At 28.5% G+C, this 23,880-nt stretch overlaps 2 protein-coding genes across 5 annotated transcripts; one reads left to right on the forward strand and one right to left on the reverse strand.

Moving 5' to 3' along the window:
* Positions 1-6,035: 6,035 nt before the first annotated feature.
* On the forward strand, positions 6,036-9,919 carry LOC114185491 (F-box/kelch-repeat protein At1g57790-like). The gene is made up of 3 exons (XM_028073238.1): positions 6,036-6,197; positions 7,144-8,260; positions 9,466-9,919. Exons 1-2 carry the CDS (start codon positions 6,166-6,168, stop codon positions 8,240-8,242), a joined length of 1,131 nt encoding a protein of 376 aa, XP_027929039.1. The 5' UTR covers positions 6,036-6,165; the 3' UTR covers positions 8,243-8,260; positions 9,466-9,919.
* Positions 9,920-12,224: 2,305 nt separating this feature from the next.
* Positions 12,225-17,419, reverse strand: LOC114193697 (heterogeneous nuclear ribonucleoprotein Q). Of its 4 annotated transcripts, none has more exons than XM_028083592.1 (10): positions 17,308-17,419; positions 16,025-16,456; positions 15,828-15,944; positions 15,464-15,604; positions 15,141-15,314; positions 13,818-14,025; positions 13,549-13,715; positions 12,917-13,002; positions 12,627-12,780; positions 12,225-12,440 (listed from the first exon to the last, which is right to left on the reverse strand). In XM_028083592.1, exons 2-9 carry the CDS (start codon positions 16,454-16,456, stop codon positions 12,645-12,647), a joined length of 1,461 nt encoding a protein of 486 aa, XP_027939393.1. In that variant the 5' UTR covers positions 17,308-17,419; the 3' UTR covers positions 12,225-12,440; positions 12,627-12,644. The 4 variants fall into 4 exon arrangements, with proteins under 4 accessions (XP_027939393.1, XP_027939401.1, XP_027939410.1 ...); XM_028083600.1 differs by having other exon boundaries at positions 16,025-16,839; positions 17,308-17,370; XM_028083609.1 differs by having other exon boundaries at positions 16,025-16,482; positions 17,308-17,322.
* Between the last annotated feature and the right edge of the window lie 6,461 nt (positions 17,420-23,880).

Genomic DNA, 23,880 nt, shown 5'->3' on the forward strand with positions numbered 1-23,880 from the left:
TTTTTCTTAAAACTCTTCTGTTTCGTTATTGAAAACTTAGTCGTTGCAGTTTAATGAAAATAAACATTTAGATATAAATTGGTTTGATTTTTTTTTTCAAAATCAGTTCTATCCAATTTATGTTAGCAATAATGGTAAACCAACCAAACAATCATACTTTAATATTAAATTTTGTACGCAAAAATAATTAAAAGGAAGCGTAACTTGGTCCTTTTGAGGGCCCAATTATGAATGATATATGTTGTAATTTATTATAACAAGAAAAAAGATTTTTTTTGTTTTGTGAAATCAATTCTGTCTCTGCTCTTAGTCTCAAACGCTGAACCAAAGGAGCATTAACTTATGGATTTGGTGAATAATGAGGTGAACCAAGTCTTATATTATTATGTTAATTCCACCAAATTTTTAATATAATATTGCAAAGAAGATATGGTTATATACAATTATCCATTATATTGACGTGCATCACTAAAGTACTTGAAGCTCTCCTTGTAATAATTTAATCATATTAAAGAGTGTCGTTGGTTGAAAAAGGTAACAGGGGTAAAGATGTCTTAGAAAATACTTATAAATTTAAATGAATATGAAATCGGAAAGAAAATTATTTAAATATATCAAAAATCAATATGAGGTCAACTTTTTTAAACATATTTATTTATAATAAGGTTAATATATTTTAAAATAATTTTTTATAAACTTTGTTCATCAAATTTTAAAAGTAAACGAGTGTAATTTTTGTATCTTATTTATTTTAAAGTTTTTTAACGTGTCAGTCACATTTCATATTATTTATTTACAACGTTATCATTTTAGTGTTAATCGAAAACGTTTGATATATAAAAAAAATAATGTAATTAAATTAAAATGATTATATTTATTAATTTTTAAAATTTAAAAGCTGAAATGTACCAAAATTTGATAAAGTATATTTATTTTTATAATATAATATAATATTAATTTAAATCATTTTAATTAATTTTATTTATTAAAAATGTTTACACAAAAAAAATTAAACAAAATCTCATTAATTAATTATATTAAGATTTTTGACAGAAAAATGTCATTATATATTAATTATATATTAGATTTATATCTTATTATTGGTTAGTTTGAAGTTAAAATAGAAGAAGACCAATAAATGACTTATTAGTGTTCTATCATTTCACTATCCTTCCTTGAATGACCTATTCTTTGGAAAAGCATATTAAAATGATTTTTCAATGATCTGATGATGTAAAAATATTTATATTAATTAGTGTATTGAAATTGTGATGGAAATATATTAAAATATGTTTCTTTTGTGAACATCAATCGATTTATTTTTGAAAAATGATTTTTTATTACTAAATTTTTATAATTTTTTTTTATAATTTTAGATGTTATCTTTTAAATAGTTTTTTATTTTTTATTTATTTTCAATATTCAAAAATTATTTAGAAGATGACATCTTATCTTATATTTTTTTAAAATGTTAAAATTTAGTAGTTAGAAAATTATTTTCCTTTATTTTTCATGACATCTAAAAGTCAGTTACAAGCTGAAGAAAACAAAAATATGAGAAAAATTAAAAGATATGACTTATAATTTATATTTTTAATAATTATCATGTTTATGCGTAAAATACAATTTAACTAAAAAATAAGGAACCATAACAAATTAGTAACAGATTAATAAAAAATTAATATAAATTTGTGACTATTCTATACATTAGTAAATTCAAATTTTAAAGTAAAATAGATTAACTAAACTGATTTAAAAACTTATATAATTCCAAAGATGAATGAAACGGGTTTAAAAATGTAAAGCAGGTTTGAAAAAATGGCTCTTTTTTTTTCTTTGATTAGGTTTGGTTGGAACTTGGAACTTGACGGTGTGGGATAGTTTTGAGGTTTTAACAGCTTACAGATGATGTAGTGTCATGTCACCAATCCAAAGACTGAGACAGACACCTTTCCTCAAAGTGCTCAAACGTTGCTGTGCTGTCCTTTTCCTTCTTCTTTCAATTCTGTGACTCATCTCTTCTCTACCTTAATTAATACCTGGCTCTTTCTTTTATTTTATAATTATATATTTATAATATTTTTTTTTCTTTGTTTTCAATAATATCTTCCAACTCAGATAGAGACAAAGTTTGCAGGAAATATTTAAATACTCCAAGTTCCTCCCAAATGTATCTTCTAGACCATCCATACATTTTATTAAAGTAGTCAACAAATAGTATATCATTTATATTATATAAATTATCATATAGTACAAAGATAGGTGTAATTTCAAAGTTTGTTAAAACATTAGGTAGGCTTAAGAAGCATATGAAGACAGAGCTACAAGAGTTCAAAGAAAATATGATATACCGATAAAAGTTTTTTCATTATTGGACAATTTTTATAGGATTCAAATGTTATTAACAAAGTTAACTTTTGTATTTTATTTTTTTTTAGAGAATGAAAGTTAATGAGAAGTAGTGTTAAATGAGTATAAAGTAAATTAAAGTGTGAAAATATTATTCTCCTATGATATAATAACATGTTGGATAAGTTTTGGGCCTCGCCTTCCTCTGTAACCCACGACTGCGCAGTGATTCTCAATCTTGAGCCCAAAATACGTAGGAAAGTAACAAGGAAAATGCTATTTGCACTCCCAATATTTCTATTACACTCCCATTTTTATTTTATTAAACAAAACCTATATATTACACACCCTTTCTTCAATTTACACAATGGGCACTGTTTTCAATCCCTGAAATTGGATCCAGTATGCATATTTTTTTCCATATATGACATGAACCATTTTTTACTTTTCCCAAACTATTTTTCTTTTCTTATCGATCATGAAATGATTTTTCAAGTAACATCTACTTTTCTCTTGCAATTACGTTGAAAAGGATGCAGATACTATGGTTCTTACCACGTTAATGTTTTCAAATTTGCCGACTTATAAGAGTTAAATATATTTTTGATTGTTTAATTTTAACATAAAATTAAAATTTATTATTATTATTATTATTTTATTTAAGTTATTTATACTATTTAAAATGTTTAACTCGAGTTTAAGTGAACATATTTAACATGTAAAAAACATATTACTTTTGGGTTAAAAAAAATCATATGAATTCACTTTTAAAATTTAGATACTAAATTATATTAAAATTTGATATAAAAACAAATATTAATTTTACGTAAAAATTTAAAAATTAAAAATATATTCAACTGTAAAATTAAACTAGATTTTGAGGAATTAATGGTGGTGATAAGAGTTACTTGGTGATGAGACCATAAGTATGGTGAAGACAAAGATTAATCCACATTGTTGATATTTTTAAAATAACGTAGTAGAGTAATTATATCCTTAAAAGTATATCAATCAAATAAATATTTATCTAATCTCACTTATGAACTTATAACCAATCAAATTAATTGAAAGTTAAATACTAATATATATATATATATATATATATATATATATATATTGAAAAACTAATTATCTTTTTTAAAGATAAGTTATTTAATTGTTTTAAAATAATAAAATTTATTTTATTTATTTAATAAATAAAAATTATTTTGTTCAATTAAGAGTTAACATAAAATGAATAAATCCTTTTATATAATAGTAATAGTATATATCTAAATAAAAGGATACAAAAGGTCCGTAATGTAATTGACATGTATGTATGGCACTTCATGCGTAATGATTATGTATTCATTATATGCAAAAACTTTGATATAATTTAGTTTTAAATTTTAAAACGAAAGAATATAATATTTTAATTAAGTTACGTTAATATTTTTTTTACCTGTTAAATATATTTTTAACACATTTTTAAGTTGATATTAAAATGAGAATGTTTGAACAAATATAAACAAGTCAAATGTTAACATAAAATACGTTTGAAACGTCAAACAAATATAACATAATTGAATTAAAAAAATTATATCTAATATTTTTAAAGTTTGAGGACTAAAACTTATTAAAAAATTTTAAAAATTTTAGATAAGGATAAATTATAATTTTACATTAAATTTTAGTACTAAAAATCATATTAAACTATTTATTTTATATAATGTATAATTAAATTAGAATTATCTAAAATATTGCTTTTGAAGTTGATAAATAAGGCACAACCATAAATGTGCACATTCCACTATGGACATCTTAGTATGTATTATTTTTGTGCACGTAAAAAACCTTAAACTTCACATAATTTATAATTAATCCTATAGGTTTTCAAGATTATTTTCAAACTTTTTGATGTACATGTACATTTTTAATATACTAAACAAATTTTTTGATACCAAAATCCTAACATTTTTATTTTCATTTAAGTCTTCATTATTTATTTATTTATTTATTTATTGTGTACGTTTATTCTATTTTTCTTTATAATTAATTATTTTGTTTTTGTGTTATATATATATATATATATATATATATATATATATATATATATATATATATATATATTACATAGGAGCTCCAAAATAGGTTGTGGCTAATCCATCAAAATGAGTCCATTTGGTTAAAATTTTCAATCCATTAGTTTGTTTTGTCATGACCTATTTAGTTCAGTCATTCTAACCCATTAAATTGAGAGTCAAAGGCGGATCAACTCATACTTGTTCCATTAGCGTGTTTTGCTTTTATTTTCATTTAACTTTATTTTTTAAAATTATAAAATAATTAAACCATATTAAATTTTTTTAAATATGTAAATATACAATATTATTATAATTTAAATCGTTAATATTTAGAAATTAAGTTTCAATTATTAATTATAATCAAATATTTTAACACGTAAATATAATAATTATTTTAATTTATCCAATTAACAATAATAATTAATCAATTAAAAGTTTAAAAAATATTTATATGACTAGATATACTTTAAATATTTATTTATAAATATATTGAAGCAAATTTTATAATTAGAAAAAAAAAATTGAAAAATAATAGGTCAACCTATCAATCGCCCTATAAGAAAACAAGCTAAAATATCTAACATGGTTTTTGTGATAGATTAACTTGACTCGACCCAATTTTAACAAAACAAAACTCATACTAACCCGTTTTACTACTCCTAAAATTACGAACCCTTCTTTGCTCTTACTTCAACATTAACTTATTGATGTTATTGCGGGAGAGAGGCTGGGTCGAGGCAAACCAAACCCTAATGGGTACGGTTATAAAGATGCAATTGGAGAGTGGAGTATTGGCATCACCTACCGCGCCATGTGCTAATACCCTTATAAATACGTCTCCTTTCATTTATTATCTCCTCATTCTTCATTTAAAGATTTACTGTGTACTCTCAGGATTATGGTCATAAAATAACTATCAATCTTTTAATAAAAAAATAATACAATAGTTATGGCCGCATTATGTAATTTGTTTTTACATAATATAATACTCCAGAAAATATTTTCTGAGATAAGACATGAAAAATACTTAAACCTTACAAAATAACGTAACTACTATAATTTTCAAGACTTCCCATATAAATTTAGCTAGAAAAGTAACAAAATCACTAGGTAGCCAGTTAAAAACATTTTTTCCTCGTCAAACAAAATTGAAAAATTTAAAAATAATCCATCAACGTATAATAGCGTTACATGAAAGATATAGTTGACAATTTACTATAGTTTGGAGTTACATTTCTTCAACTGTTTAATTTCGTCATTAAATCACAAGGAAACAAATATGTGTTCAAACCAGAAATATAATAATATTTACAATTGAGTAAAATGTGCAATATAATTTATAGATAAAATATTATATGTGATAATTTGAGTGTAAGAAAATTGTAGAAAGAAGAGAAAGAGTGGGGTAGTAAAAAGAAAAGGGGTGAATAGATTTGAGTTTGACCAGAGTGAACAAAATCTCACAATGTAATCAGAAGCGTGGAAGAGGTACCCACCGATGTCTGACACGTCAATATCAATCACGTGATGATTGGTGTGTGTAGCGGTGGCTGTGGAAGTGTTCACAGGGTATTATTTGTATAACTGTGTGAGTCACTCACACGTGTTGTTCATGTGGTCTTAACCTTTTTTGTGCAGTTGTGAAGTGTAGCAAGCAACTTCATCCTTTCTTTCTCTCTCTCTGGAACGCGAAATCCTCTCTTTCTCTCTCTCTCTCCAGAACGCAACTTCGGTTGCCAATTGTCTTCGGAAAATGTCGGGGAAGAGAAAGAGGAAGTTGAAATTGTAAGTTCTGTTCATCCTTAGTCCCAAATTGAACTTTGCATCTCTGTATATCTCTCTATCATTGTTATTATTATTGTTATTATTTTATTAATTTGCATAGTTTATGGGGACATGAAGCATTTCCACACGGTTTCAATGCCGGATCAGTACGGATTTGCAGGATGTGTCGGTTTTTCTTTAGTTCCTTTTTAACTATTGAGTTTGAATTTCGCAAAGAAGAAAAATAAAGTTGTTTCGCCCTAATTTACTTGGTTTGTAATAGGGAATGTTTGTTAGGGTTTGTGGATCGGATCAGTATTTGGTTTAGGCGATTGAGGTGAAGAATGGGTTGACCTAATTCGAATTGCTGAGATAGTAGCCTGTAGGTTATCTGTAAGCTGTGTCTGATTCTCAGTTATCTAGAATGCTATCGTGCTGACTTTTAAGTGACAGTTGCTACTTGTATGTTTTCTTATTTCCAATTTGATGGAATTTTCTTGTTTCATCTACACTTATTGCCTGTGTCTGAAGTTTAGTATTGATATTTTGTTCTTTCTCTTGGAGCTGTAATTGGTGCACCATGACTGGCCCTATGAATAACCATTTCTGGGTTGATGGTTGTGGAATGCTCCTCCTGTAGATCTTTAATATAGCTGTATGATATATTGTATGCTTGCCGTTACATAAGCCCCAAATTTTTGTACCTAAGACAATTACAAGTTTTGAAAAAAGATACAAATTGGTTGCATGTTTATGCCGCTGTTCTGTTTAAAATTTTTTTCTGTTCTTTGTTTGAGATTTCCCTGAACTTCTAGAATATGGATTGGTTTACATCTTTGTTGGGATGGAAAACTTTTTCTACTTACAAAACCCCGGTTCTTTATTCCTTCTTGTTGCATCATAAGGTTTTTTGTTGGATTTTGTTTCACTTTTATTCCGCATGCTTTTGCTAATCCTAATTATTCAGGCTAAGCGACACAATCACGGACAATAGAAGATCAGTTGATGAGGTGAAAAGTGAACACCTGGAGCTCCAATCCTGGGCTGATCTCCCTGCTGAACTCTTAGAACTAATCTTGTCCCGATTGATCCTTGCTGATAATATCCGTGCTTCTTCTGTATGCAAGAGATGGCATTCTGTTGCTAGTGATGTCCGTGTAGTAAGCCAATCACCATGGCTTATGTATTTTCCAAAATTTGGTGACTGTTATGAATTCTATGATCCTGTGCAGCGCAAGACCTACACCCTTGAGTTGCCAGAGTTGAATGGATCCAGAGTTTGTTATACAAAAGATGGTTGGTTATTGCTATACCGGCCCCGAACTCACCGTGTGTTCTTCTTTAATCCCTTTACTCGGGAGCTGATAAAACTGCCAAGATTTGAGATGACATACCAGATTGTTGCCTTCTCTTGTGCTCCGACATCACCTGACTGTGTTCTGTTTACTGTTAAGCATGTTAGTCCTACTATTGTGGCTATTAGCACTTGTTATCCTGGGGCGACAGAATGGACCACTATTAATCACCCAAATCGCTTGCCCTTTGTCAGTAGCATTTGGAATAAGCTTGTGTTTTGTAATGGGTTATTTTATTGTTTGAGCCTCACAGGTTGGCTTGGTGTGTTTGACCCGGTTGAATGTATTTGGAGTGTTCTAGCAGTACCTCCACCTAAATGCCCAGAGAATTTTTTCGCCAAAAACTGGTGGAAGGGGAAATTTATGACAGAGCACGGAGGAGATATATTAGTAATCTATACATGCTGTAGTGAGAACCCCATTATTTTCAAGTTAGATCAGACATTAATGAAATGGGAAGAGATGAGAACTCTAGATGGAGTAACTCTTTTTGCTAGTTTTTTGTCTTCTCATTCCAGGACCGACCTCATTGGAGTAATGAGGAACAATGTCTACTTCTCTAAAGTTCGTTTCTATGGGAAGCGTTGCATATCATTCTCTCTTGATGACTATAGATACTATCCCCGTAAACAGTGTCATGACTGGGGAGAACAAGATCCTTTTGAGAACATCTGGATTGAACCACCAAAGGACTTTTCTGCTTGCATGTGAAGAATTTTAGTGAACCAAGTAAGCATTTACAAAGTCAGTATTGTGTATAGAATGTTTTTCTACTTCATTTTATCAACCAAGGCTTTGGCTGTGTATAACTGTTGGATCTGTGCTTTTGTAGCTAATATAATGAGACATTTATGGAGCAACTAGTTTATGCTTACTAATTAATTTATGTATATTTGAAGTTTTCCTTAGTGTTCTTAATCTTGATTGTTTATCTTGCCCCGTAAAAATTAATCCTGGCTGCATGCATTTTATCAGTGTTGAGTTTTGCAAATCTTAACTGGTTTCCTATGGTTACATCCCCACTTATGGCATCTCCATTTTCAATTTTAACCACTAAGATTTTACATTTTCTGTATCTTCCATTGAATGGATGTAAGCAAATTTGAGAGGTTTATGCTTTAGTATTATGTTGCCATATGGTATGATTACAGTCAAACGTTATTGATCATTGGCTATGGCAATGAGAAAGGATCAAAGTTACAGGTAAAACTGCAAAACATAATTGTGTGCCTGCATGTATTTAAGAGCACTTGTGTAATGTTGGAATGGCAGAAGTAACCAAGTCAAGTCACATCTGTGCACACTGTATACTAGATTTTATAATTCATATTTTTTATAGTTTCAATACTGATTTAACATATTCCATTTGTTGCATTCACCTTCAAATTTTGTGAAACTTTTGTAAAAGTTGGGTACTTAATATCGTCAAATTGTGAATTTTGTATTGCCTCGTTACCTTCTCGGCTAGTTAGAGCCTACGTATAATTAAATTTGACTGGCTTAGACAACCTATTAGTAAGTGCACCAACTGGCATCCATATTTTTCTTAATTCAGCTTGATGCTGGGATTATACATCTGCATTTCTCAAAATTTTAAGAACCTTGCCTAGGCAAGGGCCAGTGTGTGTTGAAGTTGTCTGTGATGGGCAATTCGGTTGTTGAAGGGTTCTGTAGCAACTAGCAACCTCATGATTGATTTCTTTCTTGGGTGCTTAAACTGATTGGACCAATCTGTTGTTGATTGATCAAATATATCTTGTTTTCAAATGAAGATTAAAACTTTCTGTTTCAAATTAAAAGATTTTATTTGATTATAGATTACTTCTTCTCTTGTGTGGAGTTTTAGCTCTCCCTCTTTTTCTTTACTGTTTGTTCCTTCTGCTTGTCAATGGTGGATCAACATTTCCTTACATGACGTCTATGTCTGTGTGCAGCATTTTGATTCAACGTGAATTCCCAATGCAGAAGATGTGAATATTGAGAAGCATGCCCTGTTTGCAGGGTGCATGTAGGAGGCTAATGTATGCGTAAAACTGAAGTTGCATGTGAAAGAAGGGACCTCTGTGAGAGGGAAACGAAAGACTTGCCTCCTTGGTTACCAGCTTTGCAGATTCTCCTGGAACATCAAGATTTTTTGGCTCAGCACAGCAGAAAACGACGTAGTTTATGCTAATCTAGTGATTTATTAATTATTATTTTGGGCATCAGTAGTTTATTATATGTGAAGGAATGGACATCTCCAAGAGGGAAACGAAAAAGACGTGCCCCCCTTTTGTTCATTTCGTATCTGTTGATCCTTGACTATTATGAATTTTTGCCCCCAACACACCAGTACTTATGCAGAAAATTAGTTTATATTAATAAAGACATTTTTTAGTTTTTGGCCATGATTCACAGTTTCTTTTTACTATTGTTTTTAATTTTAGTTTAGTTTGTCTACTAATTCCATTTTAGTTATATTTGTTAGGGGAAAGGAATCATATTAGTGAACTCTCAATGGATAAGATTCATTATTAAACATGCAACTCTTAAAAATATCTTCTGGAAATTGAAGAGTTATTTTTTTATCTTTATTTTTCACAAAAATTGTTTCTCTTTTCCTGAGGGAACTTGTGAATATAACTTGAGTTGAAAAATAAAATTCAAGATTTGAAAAAATAATAACCACTTTTGTAAGTTAATTTTTCAATTTTATTAAAATATTTTTTATTGGTTTTAAGAATTAAAATATCAGTCAATATTTTTTGTGTACTTAAATATTTTAAAAAAATAAATGTTGGATGTCGTACTTAGGATGAGGGGTAGTCCAAAACAAATATTTATGTTCAAAGAGTATTCACATTAATTATATTTACTCAATTATTCAACCTAAGCCTGAAAGTTTCTGAATCTCTAAAATTTTCCCACGCACTAACTTACAAATTGATCAACAAAACTATGAACATTCAAGAAATACTAAATAAAAGAAATTAAAATAGAAAAATTAAAAGTTGAGAGATTGCTAAAGTCAAACGAAGATATCAATAATCACATAACATGAGTTTAAAAGTATATTTCGCATCAATTTTTATTTTCAAAATCATTACCCCTTTATAAAATCTCATAATAAATATTTTTTATATAAATATAAATTAAACAAATTCAAAGCAACTTTTGAAAAGGTATTTGGATAAATTCACATACTGGGAAATTTTTATTGGAGCTAGTTATAAGAATATTTAATTCAAAAAGAAATTATAGACATTTAAAAATTTGTCTACAATTAAAAAAATTAAATATACTTTAGAACCCATAAATTGAATTAGTTTTGATCTTGCTCCTATAAAATTGTTTTTATAAAATTTTAGTTCTTGCTTTAATTGTAGTCTCTCTAAATTATTTCTTTGATTTTAAGTAGTCTAAAATTTGAAATCACTATTTTTATTACACACTATTTACTTTTCATATCTTAAGAGTATTTTTAGATGCCACATTTTATATTATTTATGTGTCATTTAGAATGATTACTTAAATTATGGTTTATGCAAACACTTAATTAGTAACCATATAATAGTGATTAAAGATAGTGAATTTTTAATTTAGAGGAACAAAAGTATTTTTTTTTACAATGATACAAATGAAAAACACAAAAATCAAAATGTCACTTGCTACATTCCTTCCAAGATAGTTTGACTAGTGAAATCCATTGGCATGCGACTCAATAAACTTCAATAAAACCATCATATTATTAGAATTCAGATTTATTGAAATGAAAAAAAAAATGTCTACAGAATTTTCACTGAATTTGAATCTTATAATAGAATCCAGATCTGTTGAAATGAAAAAAAAAAGTCTAAAAAGTTTCATTTGTGAATTTGAATTTTATAGAGTAAAGATAAGAAAATTAATTCATATTTGAATAACTTAAAAAAATATATTGTCAATTCACTCTTTCAAAGACCTAATAATAGTTGAAAGTAAGAGTATATAAATTAAGATTGAAAATATATACATTTACTATTGGCATAATTATAAATATATGTACTTATCTGATAAGCATGAATTCCACAATTTGTCTCAGTAATTTAATCATTTATTTTTAAAATCAAACAAATTTAATTTTAGATTATTTTTCAATTTAAAGTTATCAAAATCTTATTTGGACTAACTTCAATTAATTATTTTATTTTAAACCTCTTCTAGATAAAGTTCATGATAAATATTAAATTTTATTTGAAAGGGAAAAACAAATCTGAATTTCACTGTTCAAACTCATATCTCACATTGAAGCCATTTTCATTTTATCGAAACAAAAGAATAAAGATTAAACCAAAAATGAATTAGTGTATAAATAAAAAATATCTAAGAAACAAAAAATATTGTTAATTAAAACTGAGATCACTACAAAATAAAAAATTATGAATTACCTAATCCGTAAATCCTAAAAGAGATTAGAATGATACATCACAAACTTTCTTGAGTACTTTAACTATGTACTGTAAATTTTGGCTTCACCATGTATCCGCAACTGAAATGGAGTATATAAAAGTGGTATCATTAGCCCCTTTTATATTTTGAAGGAATTATTAACTCCTTGAATTGACTGCAGATAAATTATACTTCTAGAGATAAAATATTTCTTACAGTCACAGATAACTTCGTTTTAAATTCTATTTCTTCTAAGACGATGGTTAGAATCATAGAATCATATATATAAACCACAAGGCAAACATTGAAACACCTACTTCATAAACTTTCGGGAATCTAGTACATTTATCATGTCTTTCAGATCACTGTTACCTATTTCGGAATTGGACAAAAGAAATAAAATTATACGGAAACCTGAAGTAAATGCCTTTACAAATATAGTACTGGTACAAAAATTGAAACTCCATTCACAACAATTTAAGCCTCGCCTCGGTTGCAATTGCTGAGAGAGACAGAATAGCATGTCAGTAAAATCCCGTTTCACAAACTGTCCATCATGCAGATATAAAGGATAAGTATGAATCAAATTGTAATTTCATTTGGCAGGATCCTTTCTCCAGAATTTATCTGTTCACACAAAACTAATTCAGAATTGATGGAGGTAAAGCACTAAAGAGTAGGAACAAACCTCAATTTCCTAGCTCATTTAATAGGGATGATATCGGCCACCGCCACTATTGCGGTTATTATCATTACTGCGTTTCCCACTTGAGCTACCGCCGCCCCTCTTCCTATGTTGGGATTCCAGCATCGGAGCATGCTGTTGAAACCCTGGTTGTTGCCTATATGTACCATGGATAAAAGCAAAAAAACTCAGATATAGATGTTGCCAATAGTAAATTGTTAATTAATTAATGCGGGAAAAACTTGAATGATGGATTGAATATCTAAAACTATATAAATCATGATGACACTCACAATACATATCCAATCCTTCCATCTGGTAAAAGCATCGGCATCATTGTCATGCCAGGAGGGGTTGGTCCAGGACCATACATCAGTGGCTGCCATTTAAGAACATCAACATTGGTTAGACACATATTGAGACACACACGCACCAGTATCGGCAGTATTGTTTAAAATTGCGGAGGACCGTGTTTCATTTTGTTGAACTAAAAGTAGAGCAAAAAAGGTGGATACAGTTAAACTGAGTACAGCAGTTACAATTTTCCATGCATCAATAGTTCAAATTATATTAATCACACAATAGTAAGATTAATGTCAATCATTATATATGTCATCAATACTCAAGTTGGTATGTGTATTGCTATGTATTGGTGATATATATTGTGAATCACGAGTACATCAACTAAATTAAAAAGACATCTAACCGTTGGAGATCATTTACATAAAGTGAAATTATGTGGGAATGTTGAAAACATTAATAATCAAAATTGATAATTTTTTTCAAGCTATACAATTAGTAGAGTGCAATCCACTCCTGTAACCAAAATTGATAAATTCCTAGCCAAACGACCAAACATCAATTATTTTTTCAAAGTATTGAAAAACTAAATAGTTGAGACCCAACCCGCCAAAGAGAAACTTACTTGCGCAAAGCCAGCAGCACCATATCCTGCACCTATAGCACCACCAATCATACCATAACCAAGATGAGGTGGATAAGTGGGAAGTAAGGCTGACTTCTGTTGATTTGCTGCCCCAGATGACTTCTGATCTGCTTGTGGCTTTGCTAGTGAACACTCCAATGTTTGTCCTGTCCATCCCCAAAGAAAACAACACATTCGTAACTGTCAATTCCACTATTTTTAAAGGAAATTTTAGAAAAAAATGTATCACAAAATAATAAAAGAACTACCATCAATTTCATATTTCTCTGTGTTCTTTAATGCCTTCATGGCACTTGACCTTTCAGCAAAGTGAACAAAACCATATCTGCTCTTTTCTTGGCCAGCTTTAGCAGAAGGGACAACCACTTTTGTGATTTTTCCATGATGTTCAAACAGCTCCTTAAGACGATCCTGAGTAATGTTTCCTGGAAGATTCTTTACATACAATGCTTTTACCTGTAAAAAGCACTGACATTATACAACACTATAAAGCATAACTAAAATATAAAAAGCATTTCGAGGAAAAACAACAAGAAAATTAATCCCATTCTCACAACAGTTGCACCGACAATATTAACATGAAACACAATAACCAAAGATACAGGAAATTTAATCCCAGGGACAGCTCAATAGTAAGACAGAGAAAGTCTTCGCTTTCAAGTCTTCCCAAAATATTTTACTCTCTCTAAATATCTTGTTTAAACCAAAATACTCAGTAATTAATTGATGAATAATACGTTATATTAGGATTAATTAACTACATTTTTTTAGGGTTTGACTCTCTTCCTATTGTAAATCTCCCTTTTAATAAAAACAGTACATCTGTTAATGAACAGATAGTAATATAATATAGCCCAGAACACAGAGCAGATGCATGAAGCAACACTGCACCAAGAAGACAGAAAATAGAGAATACAAAATATCTAAGAACTGCTTCTTTTTTTTAGTTTTTTGTGCATTGAGCATATAAAAACAAATTGGATAAGTTGAACCACTTTTGTCTTGGCTTCAATGCCAATTAGACAGTAGTAGCAATAAAAGTGTCACCAAAACACAGTTTGAAAAATATCACACTAAGTATGATGCATCGGGCCAGAAGGGCCATCTCACCATTTAATTGCTTTTCTTTTGCATGAATTACCCCACTGCCTATTGGTATATTCTTTCAGTGTGTTAACTGGAGGTGTCCTATTGCAGACTCAATTTGTCTGCATTGATGCTTGCCTTTTGAATTTACCAATGGTTATCAAATTTTATTTTATGTCTATTTGCAGCTGCTATAACTCGTACATGTTGGATTGAACCAAGGCCAACGAGAGCCAATGTATAATTGATATATAAAATAGATCTTATAATAGATCTATAAATTAGATCTTTTCAAACTAACAAAACTAATTAATTAAAATTATTATGAAATTTATTCAAAAATCTTCTGAACTTTTATAATGAAAAAACACTAAATAAATTCTCAATAAATTTCATTTATATGTCTTTTAATCCTAGAAATAAGGTATTACATAATTGTTTCCTCAAAATGAATTTATTCATAAAATTTAATTATATAAAATCACCTGAGAGTTTGCAGATGATTCATAATTCCTTGGATCGGCCCAGCTAACTGTTGGAGCATTACTGCCAAGTTTAAAGTTTGAGTTTGACATTTTCTGCCTTGAATATTCTGCACAAGCATTGTTGTAATACTCAATAAAAGCAAATCCCCGGTTACGGCCAGAAATCTGTGGGTCCTGTAACAATGATACAGTTTACCAGTTCAAGGCAGAAATTACCCATTATACATCACAATTATAGTTTTGGTGACAAGAACAAACTTTAAAGATGAGTTAGCAAATTAAAATCATACTATATGACATAATACAAATAAAGTCAACCAAACCTTCAATAGTTCCACAGAAATGATTCCAGGGCCAATCTCTGAAACAACTTTCTCCATATTTTCTTCAGTCCAATTTCTGGGAACATTACCAATGAACAACCTGTGCTTAGCTTGAGATGTTGAGCACTTTATTTTTTTTCCCTGGGAACTCAGAAAAAATATGTCACTTAATTCAGATCACAGTACCACAGGCTAGAGTGGCCACTGGCCAGCTAAACAGATAGGATATAGCATTTTTTTAAACTATAAGATAAGTGAAAAAACAGGAAAAGAAACTGGAGTAAAGAAGTAGATGACCTAATCAATGAACAGGATAATAACTACAGATTAGAAAAAAATAGCAACAACTACTGCACCAAAATACCTTAAGTTCAGTGTTGTTCAGCTCCTTAATAGCCTTAGATGCCAATTCCTTTGTCTTGAAGGTCACAAAAGCATAACCTTTTGCTTCACCTGATTCTTTGCCCTTCATTATCCTAACCTGTACAAATTTAATCAGTTTAGGAAGAAATACATGAAAAAAGGAAAAGAAAAAGGATAGAAGAATTTCATGTATCTAACCTCTGAAACTTCTCCCACAGATTGACAAAATCCGTTCAAATCTTCTTCAGAAACTTTTGGAGGAATGCCCCCAATGTAAACCTCGGACCCATGAGGTGGAAGTGCAAGAAGCTCAGCATGTTTCTTTTTCTCATCTTCAGTGTCTTCCACTCCTGTCTCATCTTCAACATCTGAAGGCTTAATCTCTTCTTCCTCCTCCCCTTCCTCTTCCTCCTCCTCCTCCTCTTCTTCTTCCACTTCTACTTCTTCCTCCTCCTCTACCTCTTCGTACTCAACTTCTTCTTCCTCCATTGTCTCCTCTTGATCATTGTCCCCATCAAAGTCTACTTGCTCATCAGAATCTGTAGGTTTCTCAGGCTCACTGTTCCCCTCTGGTGACTCTGGATTTTTGACCAATACATCTCTATGCCCTGTCCCAGGCATTTTTTGCATCTAGAAAAAGCAAACTCACAGGGGAACTGTGAAGGAAGCACATATGCCAGAAGTATTGAACAGAGATTGCAAATATGGTAAGGGGGGAAACAATATGAGAGGCCAATTGGAATAGCAGAGAAAGAATTTTGATTGAAACTGTTCCATGGGGTGTTGACTAAGGAGTAGTGATATGGTTGATTTAATCTAGGGATCATTGTAACATTGCAACAAAGTAACAGAGACAGGCAAGAGAGAACTCTCAACTAAAAATCAAGAGGATAGCGATGCTCAACAGGGCAACCAAAGAAAAAAAAAACATCTATGGAGGAACGAATGTCAGAATTTCTCCATACTTAGATGCAGAGAGTTGGCCGGAAAATAGAGGCCAGTTAATTCTTTAACTATTTGTTGGAGAACAACACAGAACAGAGTGGGAAAGGAACAAAAGTAAGAAATAAGAATCTGAACAACAAATACAATAAACAAAAAAGTTTACATAACCGAGGGTGAGAGAGAAATTAAAAGCAAAGAACATCACATTCTACTCCAATGCTCTCCCTTCTAAACTAGTTTAATTAGAGACTAAGAGGCATATTATCTCAGTTATTTTGACATATAAAAGCAATGTTACTACTCCTTAAGAAACCTAAAGTTTTCATCGTGAACATGAGAATGTGTTATCTAAAATTCTACCAAGTAGTTCCCACTGAACAATTTGTTAGTTGAATAGCCAAGCTAATCTCAATATTGTCAAACAAACTAATGGAACATCATTCTTGTATCCATTCAAGAGTACGAAACTAACTATATATGTAAAACCGAGTCAATTTGTGCATTATCAAAAACTACAGCAAGAGAAGAGAAAGTACCTAATTGAGCGCAGGTCGAAATCAAAATCGGAACTGTTCATAACCCTAATTCAATCCACCTTATATTTATGCAGTTGTGGCGGTGAAATTCACTGTGGCGAGGTGGTGTAGGAAGAGATTTTTCCTTGGGCTGGGCCTTCTGAATAAAAGAAAACTTGAATTGAAAAAATAAAATATAAATTATAAATTATCTACTCTCATTATTTTTAGGTTAAAATACTTTTTTGGTCCTTGTTTTTGTCCAAAAATCTCAATTTGGTGCTCATATTTTTATTAGTCTCAATTAGGTCATTATTTTTGTAAATTAGTATCAATTAAATCCTTTCAGTTAGTAGATAACTAACACCGTTAAATAGGTGTCACGTGTCAGCTCCTCGTTTTTTTGAATTTTTTGAATTTTTTTTTATTTTTTGAATTTTTTTTAAATATATTTATGCCACGTGTCACGTCTGTATGTGCACGTGTCAATCTAATATGGTGATACGTGTCAAATTATTGTATGAATCTCAATTTGGTCCTCATATTTGTTAATTTGATTTGATTTGAGTCCAAAATTTTTTTAAAAGTTTTCAATTTCAGGCACTCTAAATTTAGACCAAATTTTACTTTTATATAATGTTATGATTATTTTTATTAAAATTGACATTTTTATTAAATATTTTAATAATATTAATTGTATTTAATATTGAAATTTTAAATATATTTATTTTAATTTGTTATAAATTATTTTAAAATTTTACATTTGAATTTATAAAATTGTTATTTTTAAGCCAACTCTAAAATATTGTTGATATTGAATATTATACAAATATTTCGAATATAAATTTATTAATCTATATATTTATAATTTTAAAATAAAATTTAAATAAAGTTTAATATAAAATAGAAAATTAAATAAATTAAATATTGTTAAAAATATGTAATAGAAATATCACTTGTAATAAAAGTATCATCATTACATTTATAAAAAAATTAAATTTATTCTAAATTTGGAGCACATGAAATTAAAATTTTTGAAAAAAAATTGGGACTGAAATCAAATCAAATTAACACAAATTAGGACCAAATTGAGTTTCATACAATAATTTGACACATGTCACCATATTAGATTGACACGTGGCACACTATAAACCTGACACGTCACATAAATATTTAAAAAAAATTCAAAAAACGAAGAGCTGACACGTGACACCTACTTAATGGTGTTAGTTCTAGAAAGGACCTAATTAATATTAATTTACAAGAATGAGAATCTAATTGAGACTAATAAAAATACGAGGACCAAATTAAGATTTTACGACAAAAACGAGGATCAACAGAGTATTTTAACCTTATTTTTATTGTAGTTTCTCTTAAATCAAACCTAAGAAAATATCTGGTTATTAATGTTTTCATCCCTTTTTATTTTATTTGTAGTTAAGTAAACAAACCACAAATATGATGTTGCAACTCACTTTGATATTGTATTCATGTTAAAGAGAAATGTATAGTTGTATTATTTACATGTGTTTATGATTGATTAAAATTTATAATATATATATATATATATATATATATATATATATATATATATATATATATATGGGAAATTATCTTTTGACATACAAAATTTTGACAAAGTTAACAAAGTTTTTAAAAGTAGAATTAAAGTTGATTAATTTTTAATTTTTTAATTAAAATAAAATAATAGTTTTTTACCTAAATAGGAAAGTTTGTCAAAACTTTGTTAAAAATACTTTGTTAACATATCATAACTCTCTCTATATATATATAATTATAAGTAGTAATAATGAAATAAAAGATTTTAATAAGTTTTAATCACATATAAAAGGTTCACTTAAAAGAATGAGTTAGAAAGGAATAATAAAGAAGTTTTGATTAGAGGTTTCTAAAAAAACATTAGTTTATTTCATTTCTAAAAAATAATTTTTCAGTCCAACCTTAAAAACTTGGAATTTATTTATCATAAAATGCTATGTTTTTGTACATACTATTTTTTTTTAATTTGGATTTAAATAAATTTATGATTATTGCATAAAATGTCGCGAGGAACAAATTAAATCATAGTTATCAATTTTTACATTTTGAAGTATTGTTTCCTTCTTCTTTTTTAGGTTTGATATTTATATAGTTTTGCTTAGATAGTGTTTATTTTGCTGCTACAAGGTGTCACTAGAAAAGTGGTCATTTTTTCATTTACACTTACATAGATAAACTTATCTCCTTATCCCAAATATGATTAAGTTACCTTAAATGCCATCATGTCATGTTGGTCTTGACTTTTATCCAATAAATCAAAATCAAGTATAAATATTTTGTTTAAAAATAATAAATTCATAATCATAAAAATTTAATGGATAAATACATTAAGGTATAAATACACATTTGGTACCCAAACTTTTTCGGAAAGTTCAATGTGGTACCCGAACTTTAGGAATGTTCAATTTGGTACCCCAATTTTCTAAAGAGGTTCAATTTGGTCATCTCCGTTAAGTTGGAATTAACACCGTGTCCGTACAGGACACGTGTCAAGCCATGAAATTTTTATTTTTTTTAATTTTTTTTCAAAAAATTATTTTTTTTTTCAAAAAATTTAAAAAACTGCCACGTGTCAGTTTATCATCGTGCCACGTGGCAGCTTACAAGCATGACACGTGGCAGTGTAATAGTTGTTTTCAATTTAGTATCCCAATTTAAATTTTTGGTTCAATTTAGTACCCAAATTTTTTAAAATCATTCAATTTCGTCATCTTCCACTTGAGACCAAATTAGTAAATAAGCTTAATTACAACCTATATATACATGTTACAATAACTTTTTATAATATATATACATCAAATCATTCCACCTAAATACTTAAATTATTTTATTTTTTTCATTTTAACCTTTGTAATTTTTTATACATGAAATTTTTTACACTTGTAAAAAATAAAATAATTTGAATATTTAGGTGTAGTGATTTGATGTATAAATTCAAAACAATTATTTTAACATGTTTATATAAATTATAATTAAGCTTATTTACTAATTTGGTCTCAAATAGGAAAGGACGAAATTTGATCATTTTAAAAAATTTGGGTACTAAATTGAACCAAAAATTTAAATTGGGGTACTAAATTGAAAACAACTATTACACTGCCACGTGTCATGCTTGTAAGCTGCCACGTGGCACGATGATAAACTGACACGTGGCAGTTTTTTAAATTTTTTGAAAAAAAAATTAATATTTGAAAAAAAATTTAAAAAAAATAAAAATTTTATGGCTTGACAGTGTCCTGAACGGACACGGTGTTAACTCCAACTTAACGGAGATGACCAAATTGAACCTCTTTAGAAAATTGGGGTACCAAATTGAATATTCCTAAAGTTCGGGTACCACATTGAACTTTCTGAAAAAGTTTGGATACCAAATGTGTATTTATACCATACATTAACTATTTTGATATAATAAAGTAATAATCATTTCAAAATAAATTTCTCCATAACTACTCTTGAGGAAGACTCAAATCAAATTAGTATAACATCAGTTCAAAGTAACCCAACAAAATAAAAACACCATGACCTAAGAATATTTTTCTCTACTTCCACCGATAAATCCATATAAAAATAAATAAAATATATTAGAATAATGATATTATGACTCTCATTTTTTCTCTCACTTTTTATTTTTTTGACATAATTTAATATGAATCATTAATTAATGTACCACTATTTTTTAAAAGAATAATTAATGATCCATATTAAATTACATGGGAGAAAAAAAAAAGTAAAGGATGAAAGTTAAAATATAATTTTCCAATATACTATACTACAAATACGTTTAAACGAAGGTTCTATATTTTTCTGTTGGGTTTAAAATGGGATGACTAGCTGGTCATCTTGCATAAAAGAGGCACCAACAATAGGATTAGTAGCATGTTTAACCCAGTTATGTGGGTTTGAATCCTAACATTTCAAATCTATTTTTATTTTTTTACTTGAACTCAATTTCAAATTAATTACAACTAAAAATCATGATATTAGTATAATAGTCCACATAATTTGTAAACACATTGCTACAATATTTATACCATGTACAATTAGACACGTATAAAATTATAATTAACTTACATTTTAGAATATATTTAAAGACTAAGAATTTCAACAACTGTAATAAATATTACTTCTCAAACTAAGTAATTCGCCATTAACACGCAATGATTTTCAAAATTATTATTTTGTTGAGAGAATATAAGGTATCAAACGAAATTAAGAAGCTTTTTTCGATGGATTAGGATGACTCAAATATATCCCAAAAATTTGTCTTTAAAATATTCCAATTTTAAATTTTAAACCTTAAACATGTAAAATTTAATCTCAAACTAAATATAGTAAAACATAATGAATCCCCTAAAAATTGGTATGAGCATCCACCGACACATAAAAAGTCTTTTCGTTCAATATTTTTTTATTTATGATGTTTGTCCAAAATTTGACGTTGTATTAGGTAACATCAAAATTAATGTTTGAGTAAAAGTTCAACGTCACTTAACATAGGAAGATAAGGAACCAGACATCCAATTTCGCACCCACTAGAGCCAAAATGCAGCAGATTTTGACTTCTGATATTGTACGGTCAGTCGTCAAATGACATTGGCGGTTTCACAGTTCGACGTCTGACAGTACAATACCAGACGTCAAAATATTTTTTTTTTTAGTTGCATTTACAATTTTCCCACACCTGAAAACTATAAAATTTCCAGAAACAATTAATAAATATTTTCATCACAATTATGAATTTACAGTTATATCTAATAACATTAAAACTCTAAAGTATTACAATTAACACCAAACTAAAAGTTTCATCATCAAAGTGTTGTCCAACAAAGTTTAAAAATAATAATAATTCTAATGGTCCTAACTCCATCGTTCCAATAGCTATGTTGTCCACTCTTATCTCAATGTTTGGATAATGTCATCATATAGAGAGGATGAATTCTTGAAACGTTGAAAAAAATAAAACAACTTTATTATGTATGAATATCATTGTCTAGAGTTTGACATCATTTATAATATGTGAAAGGTATATATATTATTACTTATGTCCTATCATTCTTCACATAATACTTTCAAATCATCGATCAACGGTTTAAGGTACACATCAATGTCATTTCTAGCTTGTTTAGGACCCGATATCATTACAGACAACATAATATATTTGTTTCTTCATGCACAACAAAGGAGATAAATTTGAAATTATCTACAAAATTGGCCATGAATTATGTTTGCTGCTTAAGTTCCCATAATGATTCATACCATCTGTAACAAGTTCAAGTCTTAAGTTTCTTAGCTCTACACCACATCCTGAAAATGTTTCATTAATCTTCTTCCATTGTGGAGAATCAGCTGGGTGTCGAAGTAACGTTAAATAAAAATAAAATCTATTTAATATGACTAAATTCACACAATTCTAAAGTTGAGAAACTAAATTGGGTCAAAATTTTTAAAAATGACTAATTCCAATTTTCACCAAGAATTAAGAGACCAAAATCATATTTAATCCAAATTAGAAATAAAAAATTATAAAAATGTTAAATATATAACTATAAAATTATGAAATATAAAATAATGAAATTACAAAAAATCAAAAATTAAAAATATTACAATTTGATAATTTTTTATTTTTATAATTTCAATAATCTTGTAATTTATAGTTTTATAATTATATAATTTATAATTTTATATTAGTGTAATTTATAAGTTCGTAATTATGAAATTAAATATTTTTATAATTTGTTAATTTTATATTTTTTAGTATTTTAATTTGATAATTACATATATATATATATATATATTTGTATTTTGTTTTATTTTCTTATTTCTAATTTTATAATTTTAATTAAATTTTAAAATAATTTATACTAACTATTTGGGAAAAATCTCTTCATCACTATTTTTTATAACAAAATATTATGTGACCGACATTTAAGGAGGATGTCCTCCAAAATAATTATCACATCACAAAGTTAAAAACAACATTAATTCCTAAAGAGTCAATAAATCACAACAATTTATTAAGCACTTAATTGAAACTTTCAATTTTAAAGAGGACTTGAAACATAATTAAGTCTTAAAAAAATTATAATAAATAGTAATAAAATTTATTCTTTTTATCAAGAAGAAAGATTTTGTCGTGCCCGTACTTGACTCTTATTTTCTAGTTTTGTAGTTTGTTACTAGTGAACTTGTTCACAGTAGAGGGATATTATTTTTTGAAATTTCCTAACAGTTTATCTTTCCCATTTCATCAGTCTTCCAACTAAGGTTAGTCCTTGGACAATGTCTTAACATCTGGCAAAGACATATCGGACAATGCAGGTGCACGTTGAATTGTCTGAGACATATGTTTCACACTCTTCAGTGCACAGGATCCGATGTAAAATGCTATCACTGCAGCACTATGCTGGAAAGGCTTAAGAAAGCTCCCACAGATTCACAGACAACAGAAAAAGTAAACCAAATATGAACTAATCAAAAAATTGAAGAGACTGACTACCTTTTTAAATACCAAATACAATCTCCATTTCACATGAC

Source organism: Vigna unguiculata, chromosome 1 (assembly GCF_004118075.2).
Source record: "Vigna unguiculata cultivar IT97K-499-35 chromosome 1, ASM411807v1, whole genome shotgun sequence".
NCBI classification, from domain to species: domain Eukaryota; kingdom Viridiplantae; phylum Streptophyta; class Magnoliopsida; order Fabales; family Fabaceae; genus Vigna; species Vigna unguiculata.

Excerpts from the sequence above, each read along its gene's own strand:
- LOC114193697 (XM_028083592.1), bottom strand. The coding sequence starts at position 16,456 with ATGCAAAAAATGCCTGGGACAGGGCATAGAGATGTATTGGTCAAAAAT. Across the intron at positions 15,605-15,827 it reads TGAACAACACTGAACTTAAG|GGAAAAAAAATAAAGTGCTC; the intron begins GTATTTTGGTGC and ends CTGAGTTCCCAG. Across the intron at positions 14,026-15,140 it reads AATCATCTGCAAACTCTCAG|GTAAAAGCATTGTATGTAAA; the intron begins GTGATTTTATAT and ends TGCTTTTTACAG.
- LOC114185491 (XM_028073238.1), top strand. The coding sequence starts at position 6,166 with ATGTCGGGGAAGAGAAAGAGGAAGTTGAAATT. Across the intron at positions 6,198-7,143 it reads AGAAAGAGGAAGTTGAAATT|GCTAAGCGACACAATCACGG; the intron begins GTAAGTTCTGTT and ends CTAATTATTCAG.